Source organism: Scyliorhinus torazame, chromosome 15, assembly GCF_047496885.1.
Source record: "Scyliorhinus torazame isolate Kashiwa2021f chromosome 15, sScyTor2.1, whole genome shotgun sequence".
NCBI classification, from domain to species: domain Eukaryota; kingdom Metazoa; phylum Chordata; class Chondrichthyes; order Carcharhiniformes; family Scyliorhinidae; genus Scyliorhinus; species Scyliorhinus torazame.
The window spans coordinates 205,814,076-205,840,562 of NC_092721.1; the positions used below are offsets into that span (position 1 = coordinate 205,814,076).

The 26,487-nt window shown below is 46.8% G+C and overlaps 2 protein-coding genes across 6 annotated transcripts in view; one reads left to right on the forward strand and one right to left on the reverse strand.

Annotated features, from left to right (window-relative positions):
• Window positions 1-11,742, reverse strand: part of spcs2 (signal peptidase complex subunit 2) — a 32,424-nt gene extending 20,682 nt beyond the window's left edge. The window contains exon 1 of one of the 3 annotated variants that reach the window (XM_072477496.1): window positions 11,355-11,742. In XM_072477496.1, coding sequence (XP_072333597.1) covers window positions 11,355-11,642 — 288 coding nt within the window. In that variant the 5' untranslated portion in view covers window positions 11,643-11,742. Of the gene's footprint in view, window positions 1-8,267; window positions 8,399-11,354 lie in introns of those variants that run through there. The other 2 variants (XM_072477498.1, XM_072477499.1) reach the window with 2 other exon arrangements.
• The window catches only part of xrra1 (X-ray radiation resistance associated 1), a 136,557-nt gene continuing 118,717 nt past the window's right edge, over window positions 8,648-26,487 (forward strand). For 2 of the 3 annotated variants that reach the window (XM_072477493.1, XM_072477494.1), the window contains exons 1-2: window positions 8,648-8,790; window positions 22,613-22,705. In XM_072477493.1, the coding sequence (XP_072333594.1) occupies window positions 22,615-22,705 (91 nt within the window). In that variant the 5' untranslated portion in view covers window positions 8,648-8,790; window positions 22,613-22,614. The remainder of the gene's footprint in view (window positions 8,791-22,612; window positions 22,706-26,487) is intronic. The other variant, XM_072477495.1, reaches the window with a different exon arrangement.

Here is a 26,487-nt window from a genome sequence, read left to right on the forward strand (position 1 = left end):
AAGGGCGATAGTGGTGAGATTTCACCGCTTCATGGACAGAGAGGCTGTTCTGAACTGGGCCAAGAAGGTACAGAGTAGCAAGTGGGAGAATGCGGTGATACGAGTGTATCAGGACTGGAGTGCAGAGGTGGCGAGAAGGAGGGAGAGCTTTAATCGGGCCAAGGCGGTGCTTCACAGGAAGAAAATAAAATTTGGGATGCTGTAGCCGGCGCAATTGTGGGTCACGCATCAGGGCAAGCACTACTACTGCGAAACAGCAGAGGAGGCATGGACCTTCATCCAAGAAGAGAAACTGGACTAGAACTGAGAGTTTGATGTTGGGGGGGAAACAACGAGGTTGTGGTACAGAAATGTAAATTGGAAAATGGGAGGTTTATTATAAAGTAACATTGGATGGGGAATTTCTCTCCGCTTGATGGGGGGACACAAAGAAATGTGGGCGCCGGTGGAAAAAGGGACAGAGAGGGGGGGGGATGGGGAATGAGGGAGCTGCGCCATTGGGGGCGGGGCTGATAGGAAAGCGTGGGGTTTTCCCCACGCTATGGAGATGATGGCGGGAAGATAGGCACAGGGAGGAAGAGAGCCCCACATGCAGGGGGGTCAAAGAGAGAACGGGGGAAACCGGGGTCAGCTAGAGTTAGCTGACTTTCGGAAGCATTATGGGGGGAGTAACCATGCTAGATGGGGATCTGGGGGGGGGGGAAACACTAACTGGGTTGCTGCTGCTGAGTGCAAGGGGGAGCTGGCAAGAGAAGAGGTGGTCGGGACGGGAAGGCGCCGCCTGGGGGACAGGTGGGTGCGCGGGACCTGGACGGGGGGGGGGGGGGGCTGGCCCAGAAAAGGGGATGGCTAATGGCCCCCCCCCCAATCCGGCTGATCACGTGGAATGTGAGAGGCCTAAATCGGCCGATTAAGAGGGCCCGGGTGTTCGCGCACTTGAAAAGACTGAAGGCGGACGTAGTCATGCTCCAGGAGACGCATCTGAAGGTGGCGGATCAGGTTAGGTTAAGAAAAGGATGGGTGGGACAGGTATTCCACTCAGGGTTGGACGTGAAAAACAGGGGGGGGGGGGGGGGGGGGGCGATACTGGTGGGGAAACGGGTGTTGTTTGAGGCTAAGAATATAGTGGTGGATAACGGGGGCAGATATGTGATGGCGAGTGGTAGATTGCAGGGAGAGGCGGTCGTGCTGGTAAATGTATATGCCCCGAACTGGGATGACGCGGGATTTATGAAGCGGATGCATATTCCCAAATAGACTTCTTTGTTATGAGTAGGGCACTGATCTCGAAGGTGGCAGGAACAGCGTACTTGGCCATAGCCGTTTCAGACCATGCCCCGCACTGGGTGGATCTGGAACTAGGAGAGGAGAGGGAGCAGCGCCCACTCTGGCGACTGGATGTGGGACTATTGGCGGATGAGGGGGTCTGTGGAAGGGTGCGGGGTTTTGAGAGATACCTGGAGGTCAATGACAATGGGGAGGTCCAGGTGGGGGTAGTATGGGAAGTGCTGAAGGCAGTGGTTAGGGGAGAGCTGATCTCTATTAGAGCCCACAAGGAGAAACAAGAGGGCAAAGAAAGGGAGAGATTAGTGGGGGAGATTTTGAGGGTGGATAAAAGATATGCAGAGGCCCCAGACGAAGGACTGTATAGAGAAAGGCGAGGACTTCGGACGGAGTTTGACCTGCTGACCTTAGATGGGGCGGAGGCACAGTGGAGGAGGGCACAGGGGATGAGATATGAGTTTGGGGAAAAGGCAAGCCGGCTGCTGGCCCACCAACTTCGTAAGAGGATAGCAGCGAGAGATTGGGGGAGTTAGGGATGAAACGGGAACTATGGAGCAGAGAGCAGGGAAGGTAAATGAGGTGTTTAAGACCTTTTATGAGAGACTATATAAGTCCCAACCCCCGGAGGGAAAATAGGGAACGCTACATTTTCTGGACCAACTAAGGTTCCCGAGGGTGGAGGAGCAGGAGGTGGCAGGTCTGGGGGTGCCAATCGAGGTGACTAAGGGACTGGGGAACATGCAGGCAGGGAAGGCCCCGGGACCAGACGGGTTTCCGGTGGAATTCTACAGGAAATATGTGGACCGGTTGGCCCCGCTGTTGGCGAGAACCTTTAACGAGGACAGGGAAGGGGGGATACTACCCCCGACAATGTCGGAGGCGACGATATCATTAATCCTGAAGTGGGATAAAGATCCGCTGCAATGCGGGTCATACAGGCCTATCTCACTCCTAAATGTAGACGCCAAACTGCTGGCAAAAGTGCTGGCGACAAGGATAGAGGATTGCGTCCCGGGGGTGGTGCATGAAGACCAGACAGGGTTTGTAAAGGGGAGACAACTGAATGTCAACGTTCGACGGCTGCTGGGCGTGATGATGCCGCCCCCAGCGGAGGGGGAGGCAGAGATAGTGGCGGCGATGGATGCGGAGAAGGCATTCGATAGGGTGGAGTGGGAGTATTTGTGGAAGGGGCTGAGGAGGTTTGGGTTCGGAGAGGGGTTTGTCAGATGGGTCAGACTCCTGTATGGAGCCCCAGTGGCAAGTGTAGTCACAAACCGGCAAAGATCGGAGTATTTTCAGCTACATAGGGGAACAAGACAGGGGTGTCCCCTGACCCCATTACTGTTCGCATTGGCAATTGAACCACTGGCCATAGCGTTGAGGGACTCTAAGAAATGGAGGGGAGTGGTTAGAGGGGGAGAGGAGCATAGAGTGTCACTCTACGCTGATGATTTACTGCTACATGTTGCGGACCCTGTAGAGGGGATGCCAGAGGTTATGCAGATATTGAGGGAGTTTGGAGATTTCTCGGGATACAGGCTAAATATTGGGAAAAGCGAGCTTTTTGTAATACACCCCGGGGACCAGGGAAGAGGAATAGACGCTCTGCCGTAAAGGAGAGTGGAAAGGAGCTTCCGATACTTGGGGATCCAGGTAGCTAGGAACTGGGGAACTCTACACAGACTTAATCTGACGCGACTGGTGGAGCAGATGGAGGTGGATTTCAAGAGGTGGGATATGCTGCCGCTCTCATTGGCGGGCAGAGTGCAGGTGGTAAAAACGATGGTCCTCCCGAGGTTTCTTTTCGTGTTTCAGTGTCTCCCCATTCTGGTCACAAAGGCCTTTTTCAAAAAAATAGACAGGAGCATTATGAGCTTTGTGTGGGCAGGGAAGACCCCGAGGGTAAAGAGGGGGTTCCTGCAGCGCAGTAGGGATAGAGGGGGACTGGTGCTGCCGAGCCGGAACGACTACTACTGGGCCGCCAATGTGGCGATGGTTTGTAAGTGGATGAAGGAGGGAGAGGGGGCGGCGTGGAAGAGGCTGGAGATGGCGTCCTGTAAAGGAACGAGCCTAAAGGCGCCGCTGCCGTTTTCCCCGAAAAGGTATACCGCAAACCCAGTGGTGGTGGCAACCTTGAGGATCTGGGGCAGTGGAGGCGACACAGGGGGGTGACGGGTGCCTCGGTGTGGTCCCCGATCAGGAATAACCACAGGTTTGTCCCAGGAAGGATGGACGGGGGGTTCCAGAGTTGGCAATGAGCAGGAATTAGGAGACTGAGGGTCCTGTTTATAGCGGGACGTTTGCGAGCCTGGGAGCGCTGGAGGAAAAACATGAGTTGCCCCTGGGGAATAGCTTCAGATATATGCAAGTGAGGGCGTTTACGAGGCAACAGGAGAGGGAATTTCCGCAGCTCCCGACACAGGGGATCCAGGATAGAGTGATTTCGGGGGTATGGGTCGGGGAGGGCAAAGTGTCCGAAATATATCAGGAGATGAGAGGGAGGCGCTGGTAGAGGAGCTGAAGGGAAAATGGGAAGAGGAGCTGGGGGAGATTGAGATGGGGCTGTGGGCTGATGCCCTAAGTAGGGTAAATTCCTCGTCTTCGTGTGCCAGGCTTAGCCTGATTCAATTTAAGGTTCTACATAGAGCACATATGACGGGAGCAAGAATGAGCAGGTTCTTTGGAGTGGAGGACAGGTGCAGGAGGTGCTTGGGAAGCCCGGCGAACCACACACACATGTTCTGGTCGTGTCCGGCATTGGATGAGTACTGGAGGGGAGAGGCAAAGGTGATCTCAAAGGTGGTGAAGGTCCGGGTCAAGCTAGGCTGGGGGTTAGCGATATTTGGGGTAGCGGAAGAGCCGGGAGTGCAGGAGGCGAAAGAGGCCGAAATTCTGGCCTTTGCGTCCCTGATAGCCCGGCGAAGGAAACCCCCCGGTGTGGAGGCCTGGATAAACGACATGGCAGGGTTCATAAAGCTGGAACGAATGAAATTTGTGCTGAGAGGATCGGCTCAGGGGTTCGCCAGGCGGTGGCAACCGTTCCTTGACTATCTCGCGGAACGCTAAGGGAAAATAGATTGACAGCAGCAGCAACCCGGGGGGGGGGGGGGGGGGGGGGCACTATTTTTTGTCACTTTGTTAGTTCACTATATTATTTAAATAATGTTATTTATCAGTTATTGTATTATTTTTATGTTGATTTGTAAAAACGGAAAAATTTTGTTTGAAAACTTTAATAAAATATATATTTTTAAAAAACCAATATACATCGGGAACAGGTAGGAACAGTGGTGAGGATCAAGAACAAATGGGCGGAGTTGATGAGGCTGGGGACTGTGGTGCGGGACGATGGAGGGTGAACTCAACCTCCTCCTGCACAAGGTTGAGCTTGATTCAGTTCAAGGTGGTGCATAGGGTGCACATGACGCAGGCGATGAGGATGGGGTTCTTCCAGGGGATGGCCGATGGGTGCGAGAAGTGTGGGCGGCAGCCGACAAATCATGCGCATATGTTCTGGGGTTGCGAGAAGCTGGAGATACTGGGATATGGTGGTTGGGACGTTACCCAAGATAGTGGGGGTGGAGGTCAAGCCCGATTCAATGGTGGATATTTTTGGGGCATCAGAAGTGCCGGAGCTCTGGAGGGGAAAGGAGCCGATGTTGTGGCCTTCACCTCTCTAATTGCCCGAAGGATCCTGTTAAATTGGAGGTCAGATACTCCGCCGGAGGTGACGACTTGGCTGGAGGATTTGCACGACTTTCTCTGGTCGGAGATGATTAAGTTTGAGTTGAGGGTGTCAGCGGAGGGCTTTGAGATGTGATGGGGATTGTTCGAGGAATTGTTCGTCGCGGGGGTGGCAAAATCATACAAACTGTGGACTGTGATTTTGTGTAGTGTGTATTTTATTTGTTCATATGTTCAAATATTTGTAAAAGCAAAATTCTGAATATGACTGATAATGGGAGCATGGCAGACTAAACAATATCAGTAATAAGCAGATAGAATTAGTGGCTCAAGTTTACATCTCTGCGTTAAGGCTGTTAAAAATCACAATCGAAATACACAAGTTTTGTCAGCATCTGAAAAGAGATGACCAGTTATATACACACTTACTTTGTGACAAGAGTATAAACTCCCACTGAAAATAGGTGAATGATTCAGAAAATCCTAGTCAGATGGTCTGATATATATCATAACATGTCCTAAGGTGCTTCACAAGAACATTATAAAACAAAACATGCCACCAATGCACAGGAGATATTTAGGCAGATGATTAAAATCTTGGTCAAAAGGATAAGTTCTAAGGAGTGTCTTAGAGGAAAGAGATGGAGATAACTGAAGACGCAGCTACAAACTGTGGGGTGATTAAAACTGGTGATGCTCCAGATGTCAGAATTAGAGGAACACAGACCTTGAAAGGTTGGAAGAGGTTACACAAAGGGATGGACAAGGTCATGGAGGGATTTGAAAATAAAAATGTGCATTTTAAAACTGAAATGCTATTTGACTGGAGCTAGTGGAAGGCAGCAAGCACAGGGGGTGGACAGGTGAATGGACCTTGGTACAAATTAAGGCAGAAGTAGTTTGGGTGGCCTCGACTTTTATGGAGGCTAGAGCGCAGGAGACCAGCCAGGAGTAGGTTCAACAATAAAAAGCTTCCCTTTCAAATGAACAATGCTTTTACAAACGATGGGTCATCTGACCAAACAAATTGCCAGCTTTTTAAAAAAAAACCTCGATTATGCAAATATATAAAAGAAATACTGGAACCAGCAGGGCCTAAGACTTTGTGCACTGTTTCAGAAGTCCTAACAAAAGCTGATGCGGTGATATCAGTCCTTATTGTACCAAATTGAAAACTTTGCAGTCATATTTTAAATATTCTTGGCTAAGAAATACAGGCTTAAGCAGGAGGCAACAAAGTCCAAACAGGTAATGCCATTCATATCATATAGAACCAGATGATGTGACCAGTTATATACACACTTACTTTGTGACAAGAGTATAAACTCCCACTGAAATAGCATGGCTGTCAATAAGCTGTCCTAAACTCTGTCCTTACTTTGCCCCAACCTCAGCTGAAATTCACTTCAACATCTTGGTAATTTCCTGGTCATATCAGATCATCGATTATCAACAGGAACAAGAGCATGAGGGAGGAAACCTGCGATTGGGAGAGCTAGAGGGGCAAGCATTGCAGACAACGTGCAACTGGAGCAGCTCTTCTCAGACTGTCTCTCGCACGTTTGCAGCCCTTCCAATTGAGCCCTACAATGCTCCCAATGAGAGGTTTGCAATTGTTTGGCCCCATTTGGACCATAGGGTGGCATGGTGGCAGCAGTTAGCACGGCTGCCTCATTGCCAGGGACCCAGGTTAGATTCTGGTCTTGGGTGACTGTGTGACATTTGCACATCCTGCGCGAATTTCCCCCAACAGTCCAAAGATGCTCGTTTACATTTGACACTTATAAAACATTTATCAAACACTGGTGTGATTCCCAGTGAAGTGTATCTGGACACACTTTGGGTTTTAGAGAGGTTGCAGAAAAGATGAATGAGAATGGTTCTAGGGTTGAGGAACTCCAGATACTCAGATAGTTTGGAGAAGCCAAGACTGCTCTCAGAGAAGGTTAAGAGGAGATTTGATAGAGGTGTTCAAACTCATAAGGACTGCAAACAGAACAGAAAGAAACTAAGTCGAGGACATCAATATATGGTGGATGGCAAGTGACGAAACATCCACGCAAGGAAAATCTTTTATGCAGTGAGTCGTTGTGATCTGGGCGGCACAATGGTTAGCGCTACCACCTCACCACATACACCATTGGGATTGGGCAGCACAGTGGATAGCACTATTGCTTCACAGTTCCAGGGTCCCAGGTTTGATTCTCTGCTTGGGTCACTGTCTGTGCGGAGTCTGCACGTTCTCTCCGTGTCTGCATGGGTTTCCTCCGGGTGCTCCGGTTTCCTCCCACAAGTCCCGAAAGACATGCGGTTAGGTAATCTGGACATTCTGAATTGCCCTCAGTGTACCCAAACAGACGCTGGAATGTGGCGACTAGGGGCTTTTCATAATAACTTCATTGCAGTGTTAATGTAAGCCTACTTGTGACAATAAAGATTATTATAATTCCAGTTTTGGGTGACTGTGTGGAGTTTGCACTTTCCCCAATGCTTGTGTGGGTTGCCTCTGGGTTCTCCAGTTTGCTCCCAGTCCAAAATTAAATTGTACAGGTTCGGCGCGGTCCTGGGGAGTGGGTCTAGATGGGGCGGGGGGTGCTGAATGGCCTTCTTCTGCACTGTTTTCATAGACTTTATAGTGCAGAAGGAGGCCATTCAGCCTATTGAGTCTGCACCAGTCCTATTCAAGCCCACACCTCCACCCTATCACCGTAACCCAGTAACCCCACTTAACCTTTTGGACACTAAGGGCAATTTAGCATGGCCAATCCACCTAACCCGCACGTCTTTGGACCGGAGCACCCGGAGGAAACCCCACGCAGACACGGGTAGAACGTGCAGACTCCGCACACACAGTAACCCAAGCCGGGGATCGATCCTGGGACCCTGGACTAGGCGAGTTACCTTTGCAGCGAGCCAGCACGGACAAGATGGGCCGACTGGTCTCCTGTGCTGTAATCATTCTCTGCTTGCAGTCAAGCTGCGTCACTGACAGGAGGCGAAAGACACGTCGGCAATAAGGTGCCTGGAAAAGCGCCAGCCTCCCAACGCCGGACCGGAGGGGGAACCGCCGTGTGGAGTTGCCCGCCTAGTGGAGCACTGAAAGGTCGGAGAGAAGGAGCCAGGGCGGTTACCGAAGCTCCAGTCACCCGCAGGCCGGAAAAGCATAGGCTTCCCCCATCGACCGACCGCCAACTCGACTTTTACCACAGGGCTCCTCACAAGAAGAGAATTAAATTAAAAAAACCTTCGTCAATATGCTGCGATAAAGAGAGAGACAGAGACCCGCCGACTCGACTCACTTTGGACAGAAACCCGTTCTTGCCGCACTTCGCCGCCATCTTGTCTCCTCCGGCCGCCAGGCTCGAGTGCGCCGCACGTTCACACAGACCAGCCAATCACCGGCCGCGCTGCCCATTTGACGTCACAGGGAGGGGGCGGGGAGTGCGGAACAAAGTCACGAAGGCGCGCGCGCAGCCCACTGGCGGTTGGTCACTGCGTCTGGGCAAATCGCTTGGAGGGCCGGGTGACTACAGAACCCGGCGGCCTTTGCGCGCTTCCGCCCTGCCGCGCGGCCGGGGCAGCGAGCCGGGCATGGCGGGGGTTGTAGTCCTGCGTCCTGACGGAAGGGGGGGCATTGGAAGAGGACGCCTGGCGTCGCGGTTGCCATAGCTACTGGCAGACATCGAGCCGGGAAGGAATGGCGTTAAAAACTTACCATTCAAGTTAAAATTATATCCATTCCTAAAGCAAGAGGAGCCAATCGGCCCTGGAGGAAACAAAAGCAGGGCTGGACTGTGATAGAGATCCTGTCAGTCACAACAGGTAAAGGGGGTGGGGGACGGCCAGGTGTGTCCGGATGGCTGGACCTGGCCTGGGGGAGGAGGATTGGGGCTGTCACCACCTCAGAGAGTCCCAGCAAGGTGCTGCTGCTGCTGTGTGGGGATGGAGAAACAGGTAGCACAGTGGTTAGCACTGTTGCTTCACAGCTCCAGGGTCCCGGGTTCGATTCCCGGCTTAGGTCACTGTCTGTGCGGAGTCTGCACATCCTCCCCGTGTCTGCGTGGGTTTCCTCCGGGTGCTCCGGTTTCCTCCCACAGTCCAAAGATGCGCGGGTTAGGTGGATTGGCCATAATCCATGCGCGGTGTTACGAGGATCAGCTGGGGGGAGCAAGCCAAGAAAACCAAAATAAAGAGGTCACGATGGAGAGGAAAGTTCACAGACTAAAGTTGTTGCACTCAAAGTTGAGTCCAGAAGGCCTAATCGGAAGATGAGTCCCACATCCACTCTGCCACGCAATCAATGCGCAAGGTATTCGCAGCTTTCTGTGTCATTGGCTTTCCTCAGTTCATATTAGTGGATTGACCATGCTAAATTGTCCTTGGTGTCCAAAAAGGTTGGGTTGGGTGAGGTTACTGGGTTACAGGGATGGGGTGGGGGTGTGGGCTTGGGTAAGGTGCTCTATCCTAGAACCGGTGCAGAATCGATGGGCCGAATGGCCTCCTTTTGCACTGTAAATTCTATGATATGTTTGCAGGGAAAAGACAGATAGCCCAGGCCATTGAGCTGCTCCAGCCTGCTTTGCCATTTGAATAGACCATGGTTGCTGAGTACCACTTAATGGCCTTTTGATGCACATGAATGAATGAAAATGAAAATCGCTTATTGTCACAAGTAGGCTTCAAATGAAGTTACTGTGAAAAGCCCCTAGTCGCCACATTCCGGTGCCTGTTCGGGGAGGCTGATACGGGAATTGAACCGTGCTGCTGGCCTGCCTTGGTCTGCTTTCAAAGCCAGCGATTTAGCCCTGTGCTAAACAGACCATGGCTGTTAGTGCCTTCAATCTCCTTGGGGGGTTTCATTAAATTGAAGGCGTGATATCAAGTCTATTTTTGCCCCTGGAAGGAGCTCTCTGCCAATTCCTTTACAACTGCACTTTTATAAGATCGTATGAAATAGGAGCAGGAGGAGGCTATTCGGTCCCTTGAGTCTGCTCCACCATTCAAGAAGATCATTGCTATCTGATTGTGGCCTTAACTCCACTTTCCTGTCGGTCCCCATAACCCTTAACTCCCTGGTCAATGAAAAATGTGTCTAAATCTGGCATGATTATATTCAATGACCCACATCCTCCAACTTTCTGGGGAAGAGAGTTCCAATGACCAACAACCCTTTGAGAGATAAGGAAGAGTATAGGGGTGGGTTGGTAGAATCCTGTGTGTACCTGGGGTGAGGAGAATTGTTTATGTCTAGAGAATCTTATAACAAAGCAGCACAGTAGGAGGCCACTCAGCACCTTGTGCCTGTTTCACCAGCATGCACTGTGAACTTTCTGCAAAAGAAAACCCCCTCTTCATCTTCCCTGTGGGGTGGCCCATGAGGGTGACACGGTGGCACAGTGGTTAGCACTGTTGCCTCACAGCGCCAGGGACCCAGGTTCAATTCTGACCTTGGGTAACTGTCTGTGTAGAGTTTGCATGTTCCCCCCAATGTCCATGTGGGTTTCCTCCGGGCGCTCCAGTTTCCTCTCACAGTCCAAAGATGTGCAGGTTAGGTGGATTGGCCATGCTAAATTGCCCCTTAGTATCTAAAGGTGTGCAGATTACGGGGATAGAGTGGGCCTGTTAGGGTGCTCTTTCAGAGGATTGGTGCAGACTCGATGGGCTGAATGGCCTCCCTCTGCACTGTGGAGATACTATGATTCTCTGATTTGTCAGTTACCTCAAATCTATTTCCTCTGGTGACTGACCATTCTACCACTAGAAACAGTCTCTCCATGTTTACACAATCAAACTATTCATGTAGAGATAGGACTCATAAATTGCACAAGAGAGACAGGTAATTTTCCGATGCTGTATGTCCCTCAGAAACCAATCCAAAGATCTTTACATTCTTTGGAAGTTGAAGCACTGTTGTAATTGCAGGCACTGATTTTTTTAATTTACGGGATATGGGCGTTGCCGGTTAGGCCAGCATTTATTGCCCATCCCTAGTTACCCTTCAGAAGGTGGTGATGAGCTGCCTTCGTGAACTGCTGTAGTCCTTGAGGTGTAGGTACACCCACTGTGCTGTTAGGGCAGGAGTGACAGGATTTTATCCCAGCGACAGCGAAGGAAAGGCGATATATTTCCAAGTCAGGGTGGTGAGTGACTTGGAGAGGAACCTCCAGGTGGTGTGGGGCTACCAGGTATCATGATGAAATACATTTGTTGTTGTTGTGAAGACAAATACAGCAGCCATTTAACATGCAGCAAGAAAGCCCCCATAGTATGGCTATGTGATGACAGTTGTTTCAGGTGATGAAAGGATCTGTAAATCCATTTTGGATGAGCAAGAGGGGAGATTACCTCGAGAACCTCTTGCTCTGCTCTGAATAAATGCACATTACCTTTTTGAGAAGCAGATTTGTTTTCTCGCGCAGTTCAGAGAACAGCAGTTGAATGGGATCCTTCTTCCTATAGACTGGGTTCAGTTTCTCAGCTCTCTTGCAGTGATTCTGGGTGCACAAGTGCCTTGTGATATCTTTCTCCCCGTGCCTGGCGCAACTCAGGTAGGCTTCACACACCTTGCAATAAAAGTCCTGGCTACACTCTGGAACGGCCTGAATAAAATGATATTTGATTGCCCATTCGGTCTTGAACTGATGGCTGAACTTCTTGATGCTTTGATACTTCATCTTCTTTTACTGCTTCTCTGCTTAATTTGACATGGGATTGAGGCGAGAGGAGTCCAAGAAGCAGACATGGAACTGGAGTCTTGAGGGAATCTCACACTCCCTGGAGCTCTATTCTTGTACTTTTGAAATTGAACAACTATGTTTCTCAAGCAAAAAAATATCATGATGCTTCAAGTGACCTGAGTAAGCTGGGCCGATATATCTCAGTAACACAGGCGTCACAATAACATGCTGTGACAGGGCAGGTGAAAAGGCTACCACATGGTGGTTATATTTTTAATTAGGTTAATTTGATTGATTTCTTTGTCGCCTTTTCAAACTGGAAAGAATTAAGGATGAAAAGAACGAGGTATTGGACACACCATCTGTACTTAGGGCGGCACGATAGCACTGTGGTTAGCACTGTTGCTTCATAGCACCAGGGATCCAGGTTCGATTCCTGGCTTGGGTCACTGTGCGGAGTCTGCACGGTCTCCCCGTGTCTGCGTGGGTTTCCTCCGGTTTCCTCCCACAAGTACCTAAAGATGTGCTTGTTAGGTGAATTGGACATTCAAAATTCTCCCTCGGTGTACCCGAACAGGCGCCGGAATGTGGCGACTATATTAATGACCTAGACCTATGTGTGGAGGCCAAATTTCCCAAAATGTACAGATGATACAAAACTTGGAAGCATTGTGGACTGTGAGGCAGATAGTACAGAACTGCGAAAGGGCACAGACCGGCTGGTGGAGTAGGCAGACAAGTGACAAGTTTAATGCAGGTAAGTGTGAAGTGATTCATTTTGATAGAAAGAGTGCAGAGAGGCAATCTTGCCGTGGAGGGAGTGCAGCGAAGGTTTACCAGGCTGATTGCTGGGATGGCGGGACTGTCATGTGAGGAGAGACTAAATCAGTTAGGATTATAACAGGATTAGACAGGGTAGATTCAGAAAGAATGTTTCCGATGGTGGTGGAGTCCAGACACAGTAGCACAGTGGGTAGTACTGTTACTTCACAGCTCCAATGACGTTACTGTGAAAATCCTCATCGCCACAACGCCACCTGTTCGGGTACACGGAAGGAGAATTCAGAATGCCCAATTCACCTAACAAGCACGTCTTTCGTGACTTGTGGGAGGAAACCGGAGCACCGGAGGAAACTCACGCAGACATAAGGAGAATGTGCAGACTCCGCACAGACAGTGATCCAAACCGGGAATTGAACCCGGGACCCTGGAGCTGTGAAGCAACAGTGCTAACCACTGTGCTACCATGAAGGCTGAGAGGAGATTTAATAGAGATGCACAAATTCATCAGGGGTCTGGACAGAATAGATAGGGAGACACTGTTCCCATTGGTGGAGGAATCGAGAACACGGATTTAAAGTGCATGGCAAAAGAAGCAGTGTAGACAGGAGGAAAAACACACAGTGAATGCTTCGGATCTGGAATGCTGCATGAGAGTGTGGTGGAGGCAGGATCATTCAGGCATTCAAGGGGGATTTGGATTATTATCTGATGAGGAAAACTGTGCAGGGCTGGGGGAGAAAGTTGGGGAAGGCCAGCACAGACTCAGCAAGCTGAATTGTTTCCTGTGTTGTAAACATTCTGTGATAGGTATTTTATATTTTCCTTGTTTTCTCTTCCTGTCCTCCAAAGCGGAACAGCTTTTACACATGCAGCAACATTCCGAGTACATAATACTCATTTGTGAATCTAGCAAGTGAATTTCCACTTGGGATCACCTGCTTTTGTAGTTAATAGCGTCCTGTGAGAGTATCTTTAACAAATGGGTGTTTGAGACATGTACAAATGGGTGTTTATCAGTGATGTCAGAGTGTGGGTGGAGCTGGGCTGTCTGTCAGCTTTTTACTTTAGTTTTAGGCTGTTTGCTGCAGGGTATGTTTTAGTTTCGTTTTCAGAGCTGGATAGCTGCAGTCACAGCCAGAAGGGGTATTAGTCTCTCTCTCTGTAATCTAAAGACTGTAAATCGATCCTTTGGTGATTTAAAACTAATAACTGCTCTCAGTAGTGACTTTAACCTGATGTGCTTCTGTTAAAAGTTCTTTTTTAAATCTTCTGGATGTTAAAAGGATAGCTTAAGGATTACTTAGTGTTGTATTCTTTGGGGGTTGTATTTGAATTAATGGTTGCTAAGATGCTCACTATGTTTTAAAAAGGTTAACTTGAGTTCATAGAATAAGCATTGTTTTGCTTTAAAAAATACTTTTCCATTTCTGCTGTACCACATCTGTAGAGTGGGCCGTGTGCTCCCCATACCACAATCTATTAAAAGCTGTTGGTCAGGTGAACTCCATGATACACTTTGGGGTTCTCTAAGCCCTGGCCCATAACAAATAGGGGGCTCGAGGGGGATAAAAGTCTATCTATTGGATTGGCTTAGTGAATTTAAAGACAGTGAGGGGTGAGCATATTGTGGTTGCTTTTCAGGTGTGGTATTCTAGTTTAAGTAGGGAGTGTGTTGTGGACAATGGCTCTTTCAGAGGCTCAAAAGTTTTTGGGGGTGGAGACAGTCACGCGCAGTACCTTACGGACAGAGACTAAAAACAGACTGTTAGATTTGGCAAAAACATTGCAGTTACCATTACCTGACAAAATGAGAAAAGATGAGGTAATTATGGCAGTGGCTAAGCATTTAAAGTTGCCTGAGATACAGTTTGACTAATTGGAAATGGCAAAAATTCAGTTACAAATTAAACAAATGGAACATGAGAAAGAATTAAAGCAGCTTAAATATGAAAGAGAGAGAGTGGAAAAAGAAAGAGAAAGAGATAGAGAGGAAAAAGAAAAGGGGAGAGAAGAAAGGAGAAAAGAAAGAATAGCCCTAGCAGAACAAAAAGAAAGAGAAAGGGAGATACAGATCAGGGAAAAAGATAAAGAGAGAGAGTTTGAACTTCAGAAAATGGCCATGAAACATGACAGTTAAAATTGGCAGACTTAAAGGGAAACATACAGTTGGATGATAGTGATGAGGATAGTGAGAAAGAGCGTCAAAGTTGAAGGCTTGGTGGGAACCTATTTAAATATGTCCAAGCATTGCCAAAGTTTGACGAGAAGGAGGTTGAAGCCTTTTTCATTTCACTTGAGAAGGTAGCTAAACAAATGAAATGGCCACAGGTCATGTGGGTATTACTGATTCAAACAAAGCTGAAAGGTAGGGCTAGTGAAGTGTTTGCATCACTACCGGAGGAGATATCTGGGACGTATGAGGAGGTGAAAAAATCTATCTTAGGTGCATATGAACTGGTGCCTGAAGCCTACAGACAAAGGTTTAAAAATTTAAGAAAATTTAAGTGGGTGAATAAGAGTAGTGGGGGCATGGAATGCACTGCCTGTGGAAGTAGTTGAGTCGGAAACATTAGGGACATTCAAGCAGCTATTGGATAGGTACATGGATTACGGTAGAATGATATAGTGTAGATTACTTTGTTCTTAAGGGCAGCACGGTAGCATTGTGGATAGCACAATTGCTTCACAGCTCCAGGGTCCCAGGTTCGATTCCGGCTTGGGTCACTGTCTGTGCGGAGTCTGCACATCCTCCCCGTGTGTGCGTGGGTTTCCTCCGGGTGCTCCGGTTTTCTCCCACAGTCCAATGATGTGCAGGTTAGGTGAATTGGTCATGATAAATTGCCCTTAGTGTTGGGTGGAGGTGTTGACCTTGGTTAGGGTGCTCTTTCCAAGAGCCGTTGCAGACTCAATGGGCCGAATGGCCTCCTTCTGCTCTGTAAATTCTATGATAATCTATGATTAATCTAGGACAAAGGTTCGGCACAACATCGTGGGCCGAAGGGCCTGTTCTGTGTTGTATTTTTCTATGTTCTATGTAATTTGGTCAAACATACATGGAGTTTGAAAGGCTCAAACAAAGTAATTTTGATAGGTGGATAAGGGCTTTGAAAATAGACCAAATGCATGAAGCTCTCAGAGAAATTGTACTTTTGGAGGAGTTTAAAAATTCAATTCCTGATGTAGTGAGAACTCATGTGGAAGAACAGAGGGTTAAAACTGCGAGATTAGCAGCAGAAATGGCAGATGATTATGAATTAGTTCATAAATCAAAGTTTGGTTTCCGACATCAGTTTCAGCCTGTGAGGGATCGAAACTGGGGACATGAGAAATACTCAAATGGTAAAGGTAAAGGTGATCTGATGGGAGATAATAAGGAGAGTGTACCTCAGACTAAAAAATAAATCCAGGACGGTGGAAAAGTAATGAAAAGTTTCAAATGTTTTCACTGCAAGAAACTAGGCCATGTTAAAGTCACAGTGTTGGTGGTTGAAGAAAAGCACTGGGAAGGCTGATGTGGTAAAACAGGATAAGACAGTGGGATTTGTTAAAGTGGTAAAGTAAAGCCAAATGAAGCGAATGAGGTGCAAAAGATTGTACAGCCTGATCAAGAGGTGATTGATAAGAAGGTGCCAGATCTCTTTAAAGAATTTACTTGTGTGGGTAAAGTTTACTCGTGTATCAGGAGGAGCAGGTAAAGAAGTCACAATTTTAAGAGATACGGGAGTTAGTCAATCTTTGATGGTAAGAGATGAGGAGTTATGTAGTTTGGGAAGAATGTTGCCAGAAAAGGTGGTAATATGTGGAATTCAGGGTGAGAAAAGTAGTGTTCCATTATATTAGGTAAGGTTGGTAAGTTCAGTGAAGAGTGGTGAAGTGGTAGTAGGAGTAATAGAGAAACTATCTTGTCCAGGAATACAGTTTATCTTGGGTAATGATATAGCTGGATCGCAGGTGGGAGTGATGCCTACTGTGGTTGATAAGCCAGTGGAAAATCAGACAACTGAAATGTTGAAATGCGAATATCCTGGAAGTTTTTGGATTGTGTAGTAACAAGGTCGCAAAGTCACAGGTTAAGACAAGAGGAGAAATCAAAGAGTGAAGATGAAGTTGAAGTGCAATTATCAGAAACAATTTTTGATCAGATGGCTGAAAAAGAACAAGAACAGGTGGAGGATGAGGTGGATATTTTTAGTTCAGGAAAATTGGTAGAGTTACAACAGAAAGATATAGAAATAAAACGGATGTATCAGAAAGCATACGTGGAAGAGTAATCTGAGAGTATACCAGAGTGTTATTACCGTAAAAATGATGTCTTGATGAGAAAATGGAGACCTTTACATATGCAGGCGGATGAAAAGTGGGCAGAAGTTCATCAAGTAGTATTGCCGGTAGGGTATAGAAAGGAGGTGTTGCGAGTAGCACATGAGGTATCAGTGGGAGGTCATTTGGGAATAAGGGAAACTCAATCTAAAATCCAGAAACATTTTTATTGGCCTGGACTACATAAAGATGTAGTTAAATTTTGTGAATCATGTCACACATGTCAAGTGATAGGGAAACCTCAAGCAGTGATAAAACCAGCGCCCTTAATACCCATTCCAGCATTTGAGGAACCTTTTACAAGGGTCCTAATTGATTGCGTAGGACCGCTTCCTAAAACAAAAAGTGGGAATCAATATCTTTTGATTACAATGGATGTGTCTACTAGGTTTCCAGAAGCCATTCCAGTACGTAATATTACAGCTAAAAAGATTGTGGAGGATTTACTTAAATTCTTTACTCGATATGGACTACCCACAGAAATACAATCGGATCAAGAATCAAATTTTACCTCAAGGTTATTCAAAGAAGTTATGGATAGCTTCGGAATAAAACAATTTAAATCAACTGTGTACCATCCAGAATCGCAGGGAGCGTTAGAAAGGTGGCATCAGACATTAACGACAATGTTGAGGGCGTATTGTCAAGATTATCCAGAGGATTGGGATAAAGGAATTCCATTCGTACTGTTTGCAATTAGGGATGCACTTAATGAATCAACCAAATTTAGTCCTTTTGAACTCATTTTGGTCATGAGGTAAAAGGACCACTTAAATTGATTAAGGAAAAATTGGTGAGTGAGAAATCGGAACTTACATTATTGGATTACGTGTCAAATTTTAGGGAATGATTAAATAGAGCAGGTGAATTGGCTAGACGACATTTAGAAGTTGCACAAAATTTGATGAACCGGGTAGCGGACAAGAAAACCAAAGTTCGTAGTTTTGCCAGTGGGGATAACGTTTTAGTGTTGTTACCAGCGGTGGGTGAACCTTTAAAAGCAAGGTTTTGTGGACCTTATCAGATTGAAAGGAAATTAAGTGAGGTGAATTATGTGGTACAAACACCAGACAGAAGGAAGACTCACCGAGTGTGTCATGTGAATATGCTTAAAAGGTACTTTCAAAGGGAAGGAGAGAAATAGGAGGAGGTTTTAATGATTCTAACTCAAAGTGACGAACCAAATCCAGATGACTGAATTTGACATACCTCAAATTAAATTGGAAAATGAGGATGTTCTTAAAAATTGGGATAAATTGTTGAGTTACCTTCCCAAGGAAAAACAAACTGACCTGAAAGAGTTATTGATATCACATGGGCAAGCTTGTGGAGGTAAATTGGGAAATACTAAAATGGCTATACATGATGTAGATGTGGGAAATGCTGTTCCAATCAAACAACATCCATGTGTAGACTTAACCCTTTAAAATTGGCACAGGTTAACAAAGAGATTGAGAGTATGCTTAAAAATGGCATAATTGAAGTGGGTGGCAGCCAATGGAGCTCACCCATAGTGATGGTACCAAAACCGGACGGTACCCAACGGTTGTGTGTGGACTATAGAAAAGTTAATACAGTTACAAGAACGGACTCTTATCCTATCCCACGTTTTGGATGATTGCATTGAGAAAGTGGGACAATCAGCTTTTATTTCCAAACTGGATTTACTTAAAGGTTACTGGCAGGTACCTTTATCCGAAAGGGCGATGGATATTTCAGCTTTTGTGACTCCAGATGGTATATACTAATTCAAAGTTGTGCCATTTGGCATGAAAAACACCCCAGCCACATTTCAACGGTTAACTAACGAAGTTGTTTCAGGATTACCCAATTGTGCGGTATACATCGACGATCTGGTAATTTTCAGCCAGACATGGAAAGAGCATTTAAAACATCTGATGGAGTTATTCGATCGACTTCAGGAGGCGGATTTGGTGATAAACCTAGCCAAAAGTGAATTTGGAAAAGCCCAAGTCACTTTCTTTGAGGAGTTTCCGATACCCTTGAGACAAAGGGAAATAATGCGATTTCTTGACATGAGTGGATTTGATTGAACATTTGTGAAAAAGTTTTGTAGCTTGATTGCTCCACTGATGGACTTGCTGAAGAAGCATAAAACATTTCAATGGACAGTGGACTTTCAACATGCATTTGACTGCCTGAAAGCTGTGACAACCAATGCTCACGTGTTGCAGAATTACAAGGGCCTCTTGGATCAGATTGAACTAAAGTTTCTGACTTTAAAGAGAAATGCCGAGGTGTAGAGAAATGGATGGATCGTGCAAAAACCTTCTTGTTCAAAGAAATGTCAATCGAGAAGGATTCCAGTTGGAGGAAGAAGAGCAAAAAAAAAGGGCTATATTATTATACCTGTTTGCATGTGTTGTTTTTTTTGAAACAAAAAAGTATACTTACTGTGTGCATTTCTGAAAGGATAGTGAAAAGGTGAAAAATGAAACTATATTGAAGTTGATAGAACATGAACAAAGAACAAAGAAAATTACAGCACAGGAACAGGTCCTTCGGCCCTCCCAGCCTGCGCCGATCCAGATCCTTTATCTAAACCTGTCGCCTATTTTCCAAGGATCTACTTCCCTCTGTTCCCCACCCGTTCATATATCTGTCTAGATGCATCTTAAATGATGCTATTGTGCCCGCCTCTACCACCTCCGCTGGCAAAGCGTTCCAGGCATCCACCACCCTCTGCGTAAAAAACTTTCCACACACATCTCCCTTAAACTTTCCCCCTCTCACCTTGAAATCGTGACCCCTTGTAATTGACACCCCCACTCTTGGAAAAAGCTTGTTGCTATCCACCCTGTCCATACCTCTCAGAATTTTGTAGACCTCAATCAGGTCCCCCCTCAACCTCCGTCTTTCCAACAAAAACAATCCTAATCTACTCAACCTTTCTTCATAGCTAGCACCCTCCATACCAGGCAACATCCTGGTGAACCTCCTCTGCACCCTCTCTGAAGCATCCACATCCTTCTGGTAATGTGGCAACCAGAACTGTACGCAGTATTCCAAATGTGGCCTAACCAAAGTCCTATACAACTGTAACATAACCTGCCGACTCTTGTACTCAATACCCCAAAGGCAAGCATGCTGTATGCCTTCTTGACCACTCTATCGACCTGCATTGTCACCTTCAGGGTACAATGGACCTGAACTCCCAGATCTCTCTGTACATCAACTTTCCCCAGGACTCTTCCATTGACCGTATAGTCCGCTCTTGAATTGGATCTTCCAAAATGCATCACCCCACATTTGCCTGGATTGAACTCCATCTGCCATTTTTCTGCCCAACTCTCCAATCTATCTATATTTTGCTGTATTCTGACAGTCCCCCTCGCTATCTGCAACTCCACCAATCTTAGTATCATCTGCAAATTTGCTAATCAGACCACCTATACCTTCGTCCAGATCATTTATGTATATCACAAACAACAGTGGTCCGAGCACGGATCCCTGTGGAACACCACTTTCTCCATTTTGAGACACTCCCTTCCACCACTACTCTCTGTCTCCTGTTGCCCAGCCAGTTCTTTATCCATCCAGCTAGTACACCCTGAACCCCATGCAACTTCACTTTTTCCATCAGCCTGCCATGGGAAACTTTATCAAACGCCTTACTGAAGTCCATGTATATGACATCTACAGCCCTTCCATCATCAATTAACTTTGTCACTTCCTCAAAGAATTCTATTAGGTTTGTAAGACATGATCTTCCCTGCACCAAACCATGCTGCCTATCACTATTTTCTTCCAAATGTGAATAGATCCTATCCCTCAGTATCTTCTCCAACAGTTTGCCTACCACTGACGTCAAGCTCACAGGTTTATAATTCCATGGATTATCCCTGCTACCCTTCTTAAACAAAGGGACAACATTAGCAATTCTCCAGTCCTCCGGGACCTCACCCGTGCTCAATGATGCTGCAAAGATATCTGTTAAGGCCCCAGATATTTCGTCCCTCGCTTCCCTCAGTAACCTGGGATAGATCCCATCTGGACCTGGGGACTTGTCCACTTTAATGCCTTTTAGAATACCCAAAACTTCCCCCTTCCTTATGGTTTATTTTTTTTTCTTGGGGGAGGTGTCATGTGAGAGTACCTTTAAGAAATGAGCGTTTAAGAAATGGGTGGTTATCAGTGATGTCAGAGTGTGGGTGGAGCTGGGATGCCTGTCAGCTTTTTACTTTCGTTTTAGGCTGTTTGCTGCAGGGTGTGTTTTAGTTTTGTTTTCAGAGCTGGATAGCAGCAGTCACAGCCAGAAGGGATATTAGTCTTTCTCTCGTAATCTAAAAACTGTAAATGGATCCTTTGGTGATTTAAAACTAATAACCGCTCTCAGTAGTGACTTTAACCTGATGTGCTTCTGTTAAAAATTCTTTTTTAAGTCTCATGGATGTTAAAAGGAAAGCTTAAGGATTACTTAGTGTTATATTCTTTGGGGGTTGTATTTGAATTCATGGTTGCTAAGATGTTCACTGTATGTTTTAAAAAGGTTAACTTGAGTTCATAGAATAAACATTGTTTTGCTTTAAAAAATACTTTTCCATTTCTGCTGTACCACACCTGTAGAGTGGGCCGTGCGCTCCCCATACCACAATCTATTAAATGTTGTGGGTCAGGTGAACTCCATGATACACTTTGGGGTTCTCTAAAACCTGGCCCATAACAATAGTCAGTGCCTCTTGCTCAAAAAAATAAGCAGAGATCCTCAACATCAACTGTCCACCTGTAAGGTTTCTTGTGGCCAGGAACTGTGAAATTGGAAATGCCCTCCTGACCTCTGGGGTTTTAATTAAGTACTAATTTAGCTGTAATCTGTCCTTAACTTACCATTTACCAATGAATCAGTCATCATTTCTACACCATGCCACAATGAAATAGACATCTATGATGTGATGAATGCAAGAAATTGTCTTTTTTTTTGCAGTAATGTTATTAAAACCTGCGTTAAGATGCCTACAGACCGTATGTCTGCTACATTTGTAAATAAGGGGTCATAAAAGTGAGGTCATAATTGATTTTGCAAGTGAAGTGTTCTGCTAATGGAATATTATTTACTTTTAAAGGACACCTGTGGTGTCGATAATTTATGAGGGGGTATTATGTTTGGTCCAAGCTAAACAGGTCATGGGACATCTTGTGGAAGGAGACGGAAGAATGAATACCTTATTCTTTGGGTACAGATGATGTTATTCTGCACAGAGAAAAGCAAGTAGAAACCTGGTTATTAGCTTTATTCATGAGTGTTATTTGAACTATTTTGGTTTGCTTAATTGGAATACCCAGAAGCAGGTTTAGGAAGTAGGTTAAAGTTAACAGCTGTTGTAACTGTTAACTGTAAAGCTATTTCTCTGCTGTTAATGTGTTTAATTCTGAATTTGAATTAAAGTTTCTTTTAACATAAAAGATACTTGTTGGTCAGTGTTAGCAGTCCTGTGGTGCAGTTACATTCCCTCACAGTTTTACAAATTGCAAATAGTTGGGGTTACCATCCGGGATCCTAACAATGTTTTTCAAGAAATGGTAAGTAATCCAGAGAGTCACAGAAATAATAGTTTTTTTTAAATATAGAATATCCAATTCATTTTTTCCAATTAAGGTGAAACCCACCCAAAAATGGGGGGACTGTGCAAACTCCACATGGACAGTGACCACATCCATGATTCCCATAGCCCAGTAGGAATTATTGATTTCAGGTGATGATAGAAAATTGGGAACAATAAAGATATATTTTATAAACCCCTGGTCACATACTTCACACTGGAACACTATAGTACGGTTCCAGTGAACACCAGCTACATGCTTTCAGACATCTGATGCTCTTTTAATTTACTTGTGTTTTTCAGCAATGTTGCAAAATCAATATAAACTAGATGATGGCGAGAGTGCCACAATGGACTGCTTTCCAATCAGGAAGATTTTCAAGGGCGGATATCAAAGTAAGCATTTCCTTTTCGCGGCCGAAATGTATTAATCATGGTGAACGCAGGAACGAGCGATTTACAAAATCCATCCAGGGCATTGTAACATTTGCAAGTGTTTCCCTGGTATTTTAGTCCTGCCCATGGTGCTGGCGCACACTCTGCCACGTATCCCCGACCTCCCACTATATGAACCAGAACCCTACGTAAGAATCTAACCTAACAATAATAATAAACTACAACAGCAAATCGAATTTGTACAATGCTTTTAGTTGAATCTTACTGCAGAGAAGTAGACCATTTGGCCCAATATGGGTGTGAAGGTCTTTGAAAGAGCTATTCAATTCGTCCCACTCCCCATTGTACTTCAAATGTTTCCTTTTCAAGTATTTATCCAGTTACCTTTCAGGTCAGAATAACTGCTCATCTCCCTCTCTGATTCTTTTTCCAAAAAACTGTGTTTTCTAGTTACCCTCCTGCCAGTGGAAAAGGTTTATCTTTATTTACTTTGTCAAAACACTTTAGATTCTCAATAGCTCTATTAAATCTCCCCCTAAGCCACTCTGCTCTATGGAAACCATTCCATATTTCTCCAGTCTCCACATAACAGAAGTCCCTCATCCTTGGTACCTTTCTGTTAAATCTTCTCTGCAGCCAATCCTTGACATCCTTCCTAAAGTGTGACACCTAGAATTGGACACAATTCTCCAGCTGAAGCCTAACAGTGATTGATAAGCATTTAACATAACTTCCTTGCTTTTATACTCTAGTTTTTATTTAATAGAGAACTTGACTATTGCTGAAAAAAGAGACAAGTGTCATCAGGACAGATTCGCAAGAATAGTAATTGTAAAGGGGACAACAATTTATATTGCATAAGTAGAGAGTGCTGATAGGTTGGCCAATGGACTTTGATTGGTAGAGGCATTGTCATGGTGAATTGACCAGGGAACAGTTAACTCCCAAGCTTTTGTTTAAATTCAAACCAGACATGTCGACTCTGATCGGTCAAGACTATGCCAAGGGGAATGAACCAGGTAATGGCTGTCTCCCAAGCTTTTGTTTAGTTGAAAAAGGTGCAATGTGTTAACATGCTCCTTCTGTCTGCAAAGAACAGAGCCCTGAGTGTGAATATATGTAGCTTCTAGCACACGTAATATTTGTTTGTAGTATATATAAATGATCTGGAGGAAACTCTAGGTGGTCTGATTAGTAAGTTTGCGAATGACACGAAGATTGGCAGAGCTGATGATAGTGCCGAGGATTGTCAGAGGATACAACAGGATATAGATAGATTGGAGACTTGGGCACAGAAATGGCAGATGGAGTTTAATCCGGACAAATGCGAGGTAATGCATTTTGGAAGGTCTAATGCCAATCTCCCTGGCCTCCGGATCCCATTGCGTAGCGATCCGGGGGTACTGTACGGTCACGCTCACGGTCCAGGGTGTAGAATTCCACGGCTTCCGCCTCTACGTTCTCCCTAACCTCTGCGCTGCACTTATCCTCAGCCAGGATTTCCTGTGCAACCTCCAGAGCCTAACCCTTAAATTCGGCGGACCCTTACCACCCCTTACTGTGTGCGGTCTCGCGACCCTAAAGGTCGACCCACCTTCCCTCTTTGCTAATCTAACTCCAGATTGCAAACCCGTCACCACCAGGAGCAGATGGTACAGCACCCAGGATAAGACCTTCATCAGGTCCGAAGTCCAGCGGTTGCTTCGGGAAGGCATCATCGAGGCCAGCAACAGCCCCTGTAGAGCTCAAGTGGTAGTGGTTAAATCTGGGGAGAAACACCGAATGGTCGTTGACTACAGCCAGACCATCAACAGGTACACGCAGCTCGACGCATACCCCCTCCCACGCATATCTGACATGGTTAACCAGATTGCACAGTACCGGGTCTTCTCAACGGTGGACCTGAAATCTGCCTACCACCAGCTCCCCATCCGTAAATCGGACCATCCATACACCGCCTTCGAGACAGACGGCTGTCTATATCACTTCCTTAGGGTCCCCTTCGGCGTCACTAACGGGGTCTCGGTCTTCCAAAGGGAGATGGACCGAATGGTCGACCGGTACGGTTTGCGGGCCACATTTCCGTACCTAGACAATGTCACCATCTGCGGCCATGAACAGCAGGACCACAAAGCCAACCTTGCTAAATTTCTCCACACCGCTACTCTCCTAAACCTCACTTACAACAAGGCGAAGTGCGTGTTCAGCACGAACCGCTTAGCCATCCTCGGCTATGTGGTCCAGAACGGAGTTCTGGGGCCCGATCCCGACCGCATGTGCCCCCTCATGGAGCTCCCCCTCCCCCACTGCCCCAAGGCCCTCAAACGCTGCCTGGGGTTCTTTTCATATTACGCGCAGTGGGTCCCAAACTATGCGGACAAGGCCCGCCCACTCATACAGTCCACCCAGTTTCCCCTGACGGCCGAGGCCCAACAGGCCTTCGCCCGGATCAGAGCTGATATTGCCAAGGCCACAATGCACACTGTAGATGAAACGCTGCCCTTCCAAGTAGAAAGCGACGCATCAGATGTCGTCCTTGCCGCCACCCTCAGTCAGGCCGGCAGGCCTGTGGCATTCTTTTCCCGCGCCCTTCATGCCTCTGAAATTCGTCACTCATCCGTCGAAAAAGAGGCCCAAGCTATCGTTGAAGCTGTGCGGCATTGGAGGCATTACCTGGCCGGCAGGAGATTCACTCTCCTCACTGACCAACGGTCGGTAGCCTTTATGTTCAACAACACACAGCGGGGCAAGATCAAAAATGCTAAAATCTTGCGGTGGAGAATCGAGCTCTCCACCTATAATTACGAGATTAGGTATCGCCCTGGCAAACCCAACGAGCCCCCAGATACCCTATCCCGAGTACATGTGCCAGCGCACAGGTAGACCGACTCCGGACCCTGCACGACAGCCTTTGTCGCCCAGGGGTCACACGGTTGTACCACTTCATTAAGGCACAAAATTTGCCCTACTCCGTCGAGGCAGTAAGGACAATCGCCAGGGACTGCCAGGTCTGTGCGGAGTGCAAGCCGCACTTCTACTGGCCGGACCGCGCATGCCTGGTGAAAGCCTCCCGCTCCTTTGAACGCCTCAGCATGGACTTCAAAGGCCCCCTCCCCTCCACCGATCGTCACACATATTTCCTCAGTGAGATCGCCAGCCTTGCCCCGACATGACGTCTGCCACCGTCATTAAAGCCCTCAATTCGATTTTCACTCTGTTCAGTTTCCCCGCCTATATCCACAGTGACAGGGATCCTCATTCATGAGTGATGAGCTGCGTCAGTTCCTGCTCAGCAGGGGTATCGCCTCCAGCAGAACGACAAGCTCCAACCCCCGGGGAAATGGGCAGGTAGAAAGGGAGAATGGGACGGTATGGAGGGCCGTCCAGCTGGTCCTATAGTCCAGAAATCTCCCAGCCTCCCGCTGGCAAGAGGTCCTCCCTGATGCACTACATTCCATTCGCTCATTACTCTGCACTGCCACTAACAATACACCGCATGAACGTCTTTTTGCCTTCCCCAGGACGTCCACATCCGGGGTGTTGCTCCCGACTTGGCTCACAGCTCCGGGAACCGTGCTTCTCCATAAACATGTGCGACTCCACAATGCGGACCCATTGGTGGAGAGGGTACACTTGCTCCACGCAAACCCCCAGTACGCCTACGTGGCATTCCCCGACGGCCGCCAGGATACTGTCTCCCTCAGGGACCTGGCACCAACAGGTTCCACCCCACCCCCCCCCCCCCCCGGCGCCCCCGGCGCCACCCCCCCCCCTCCCCCCCC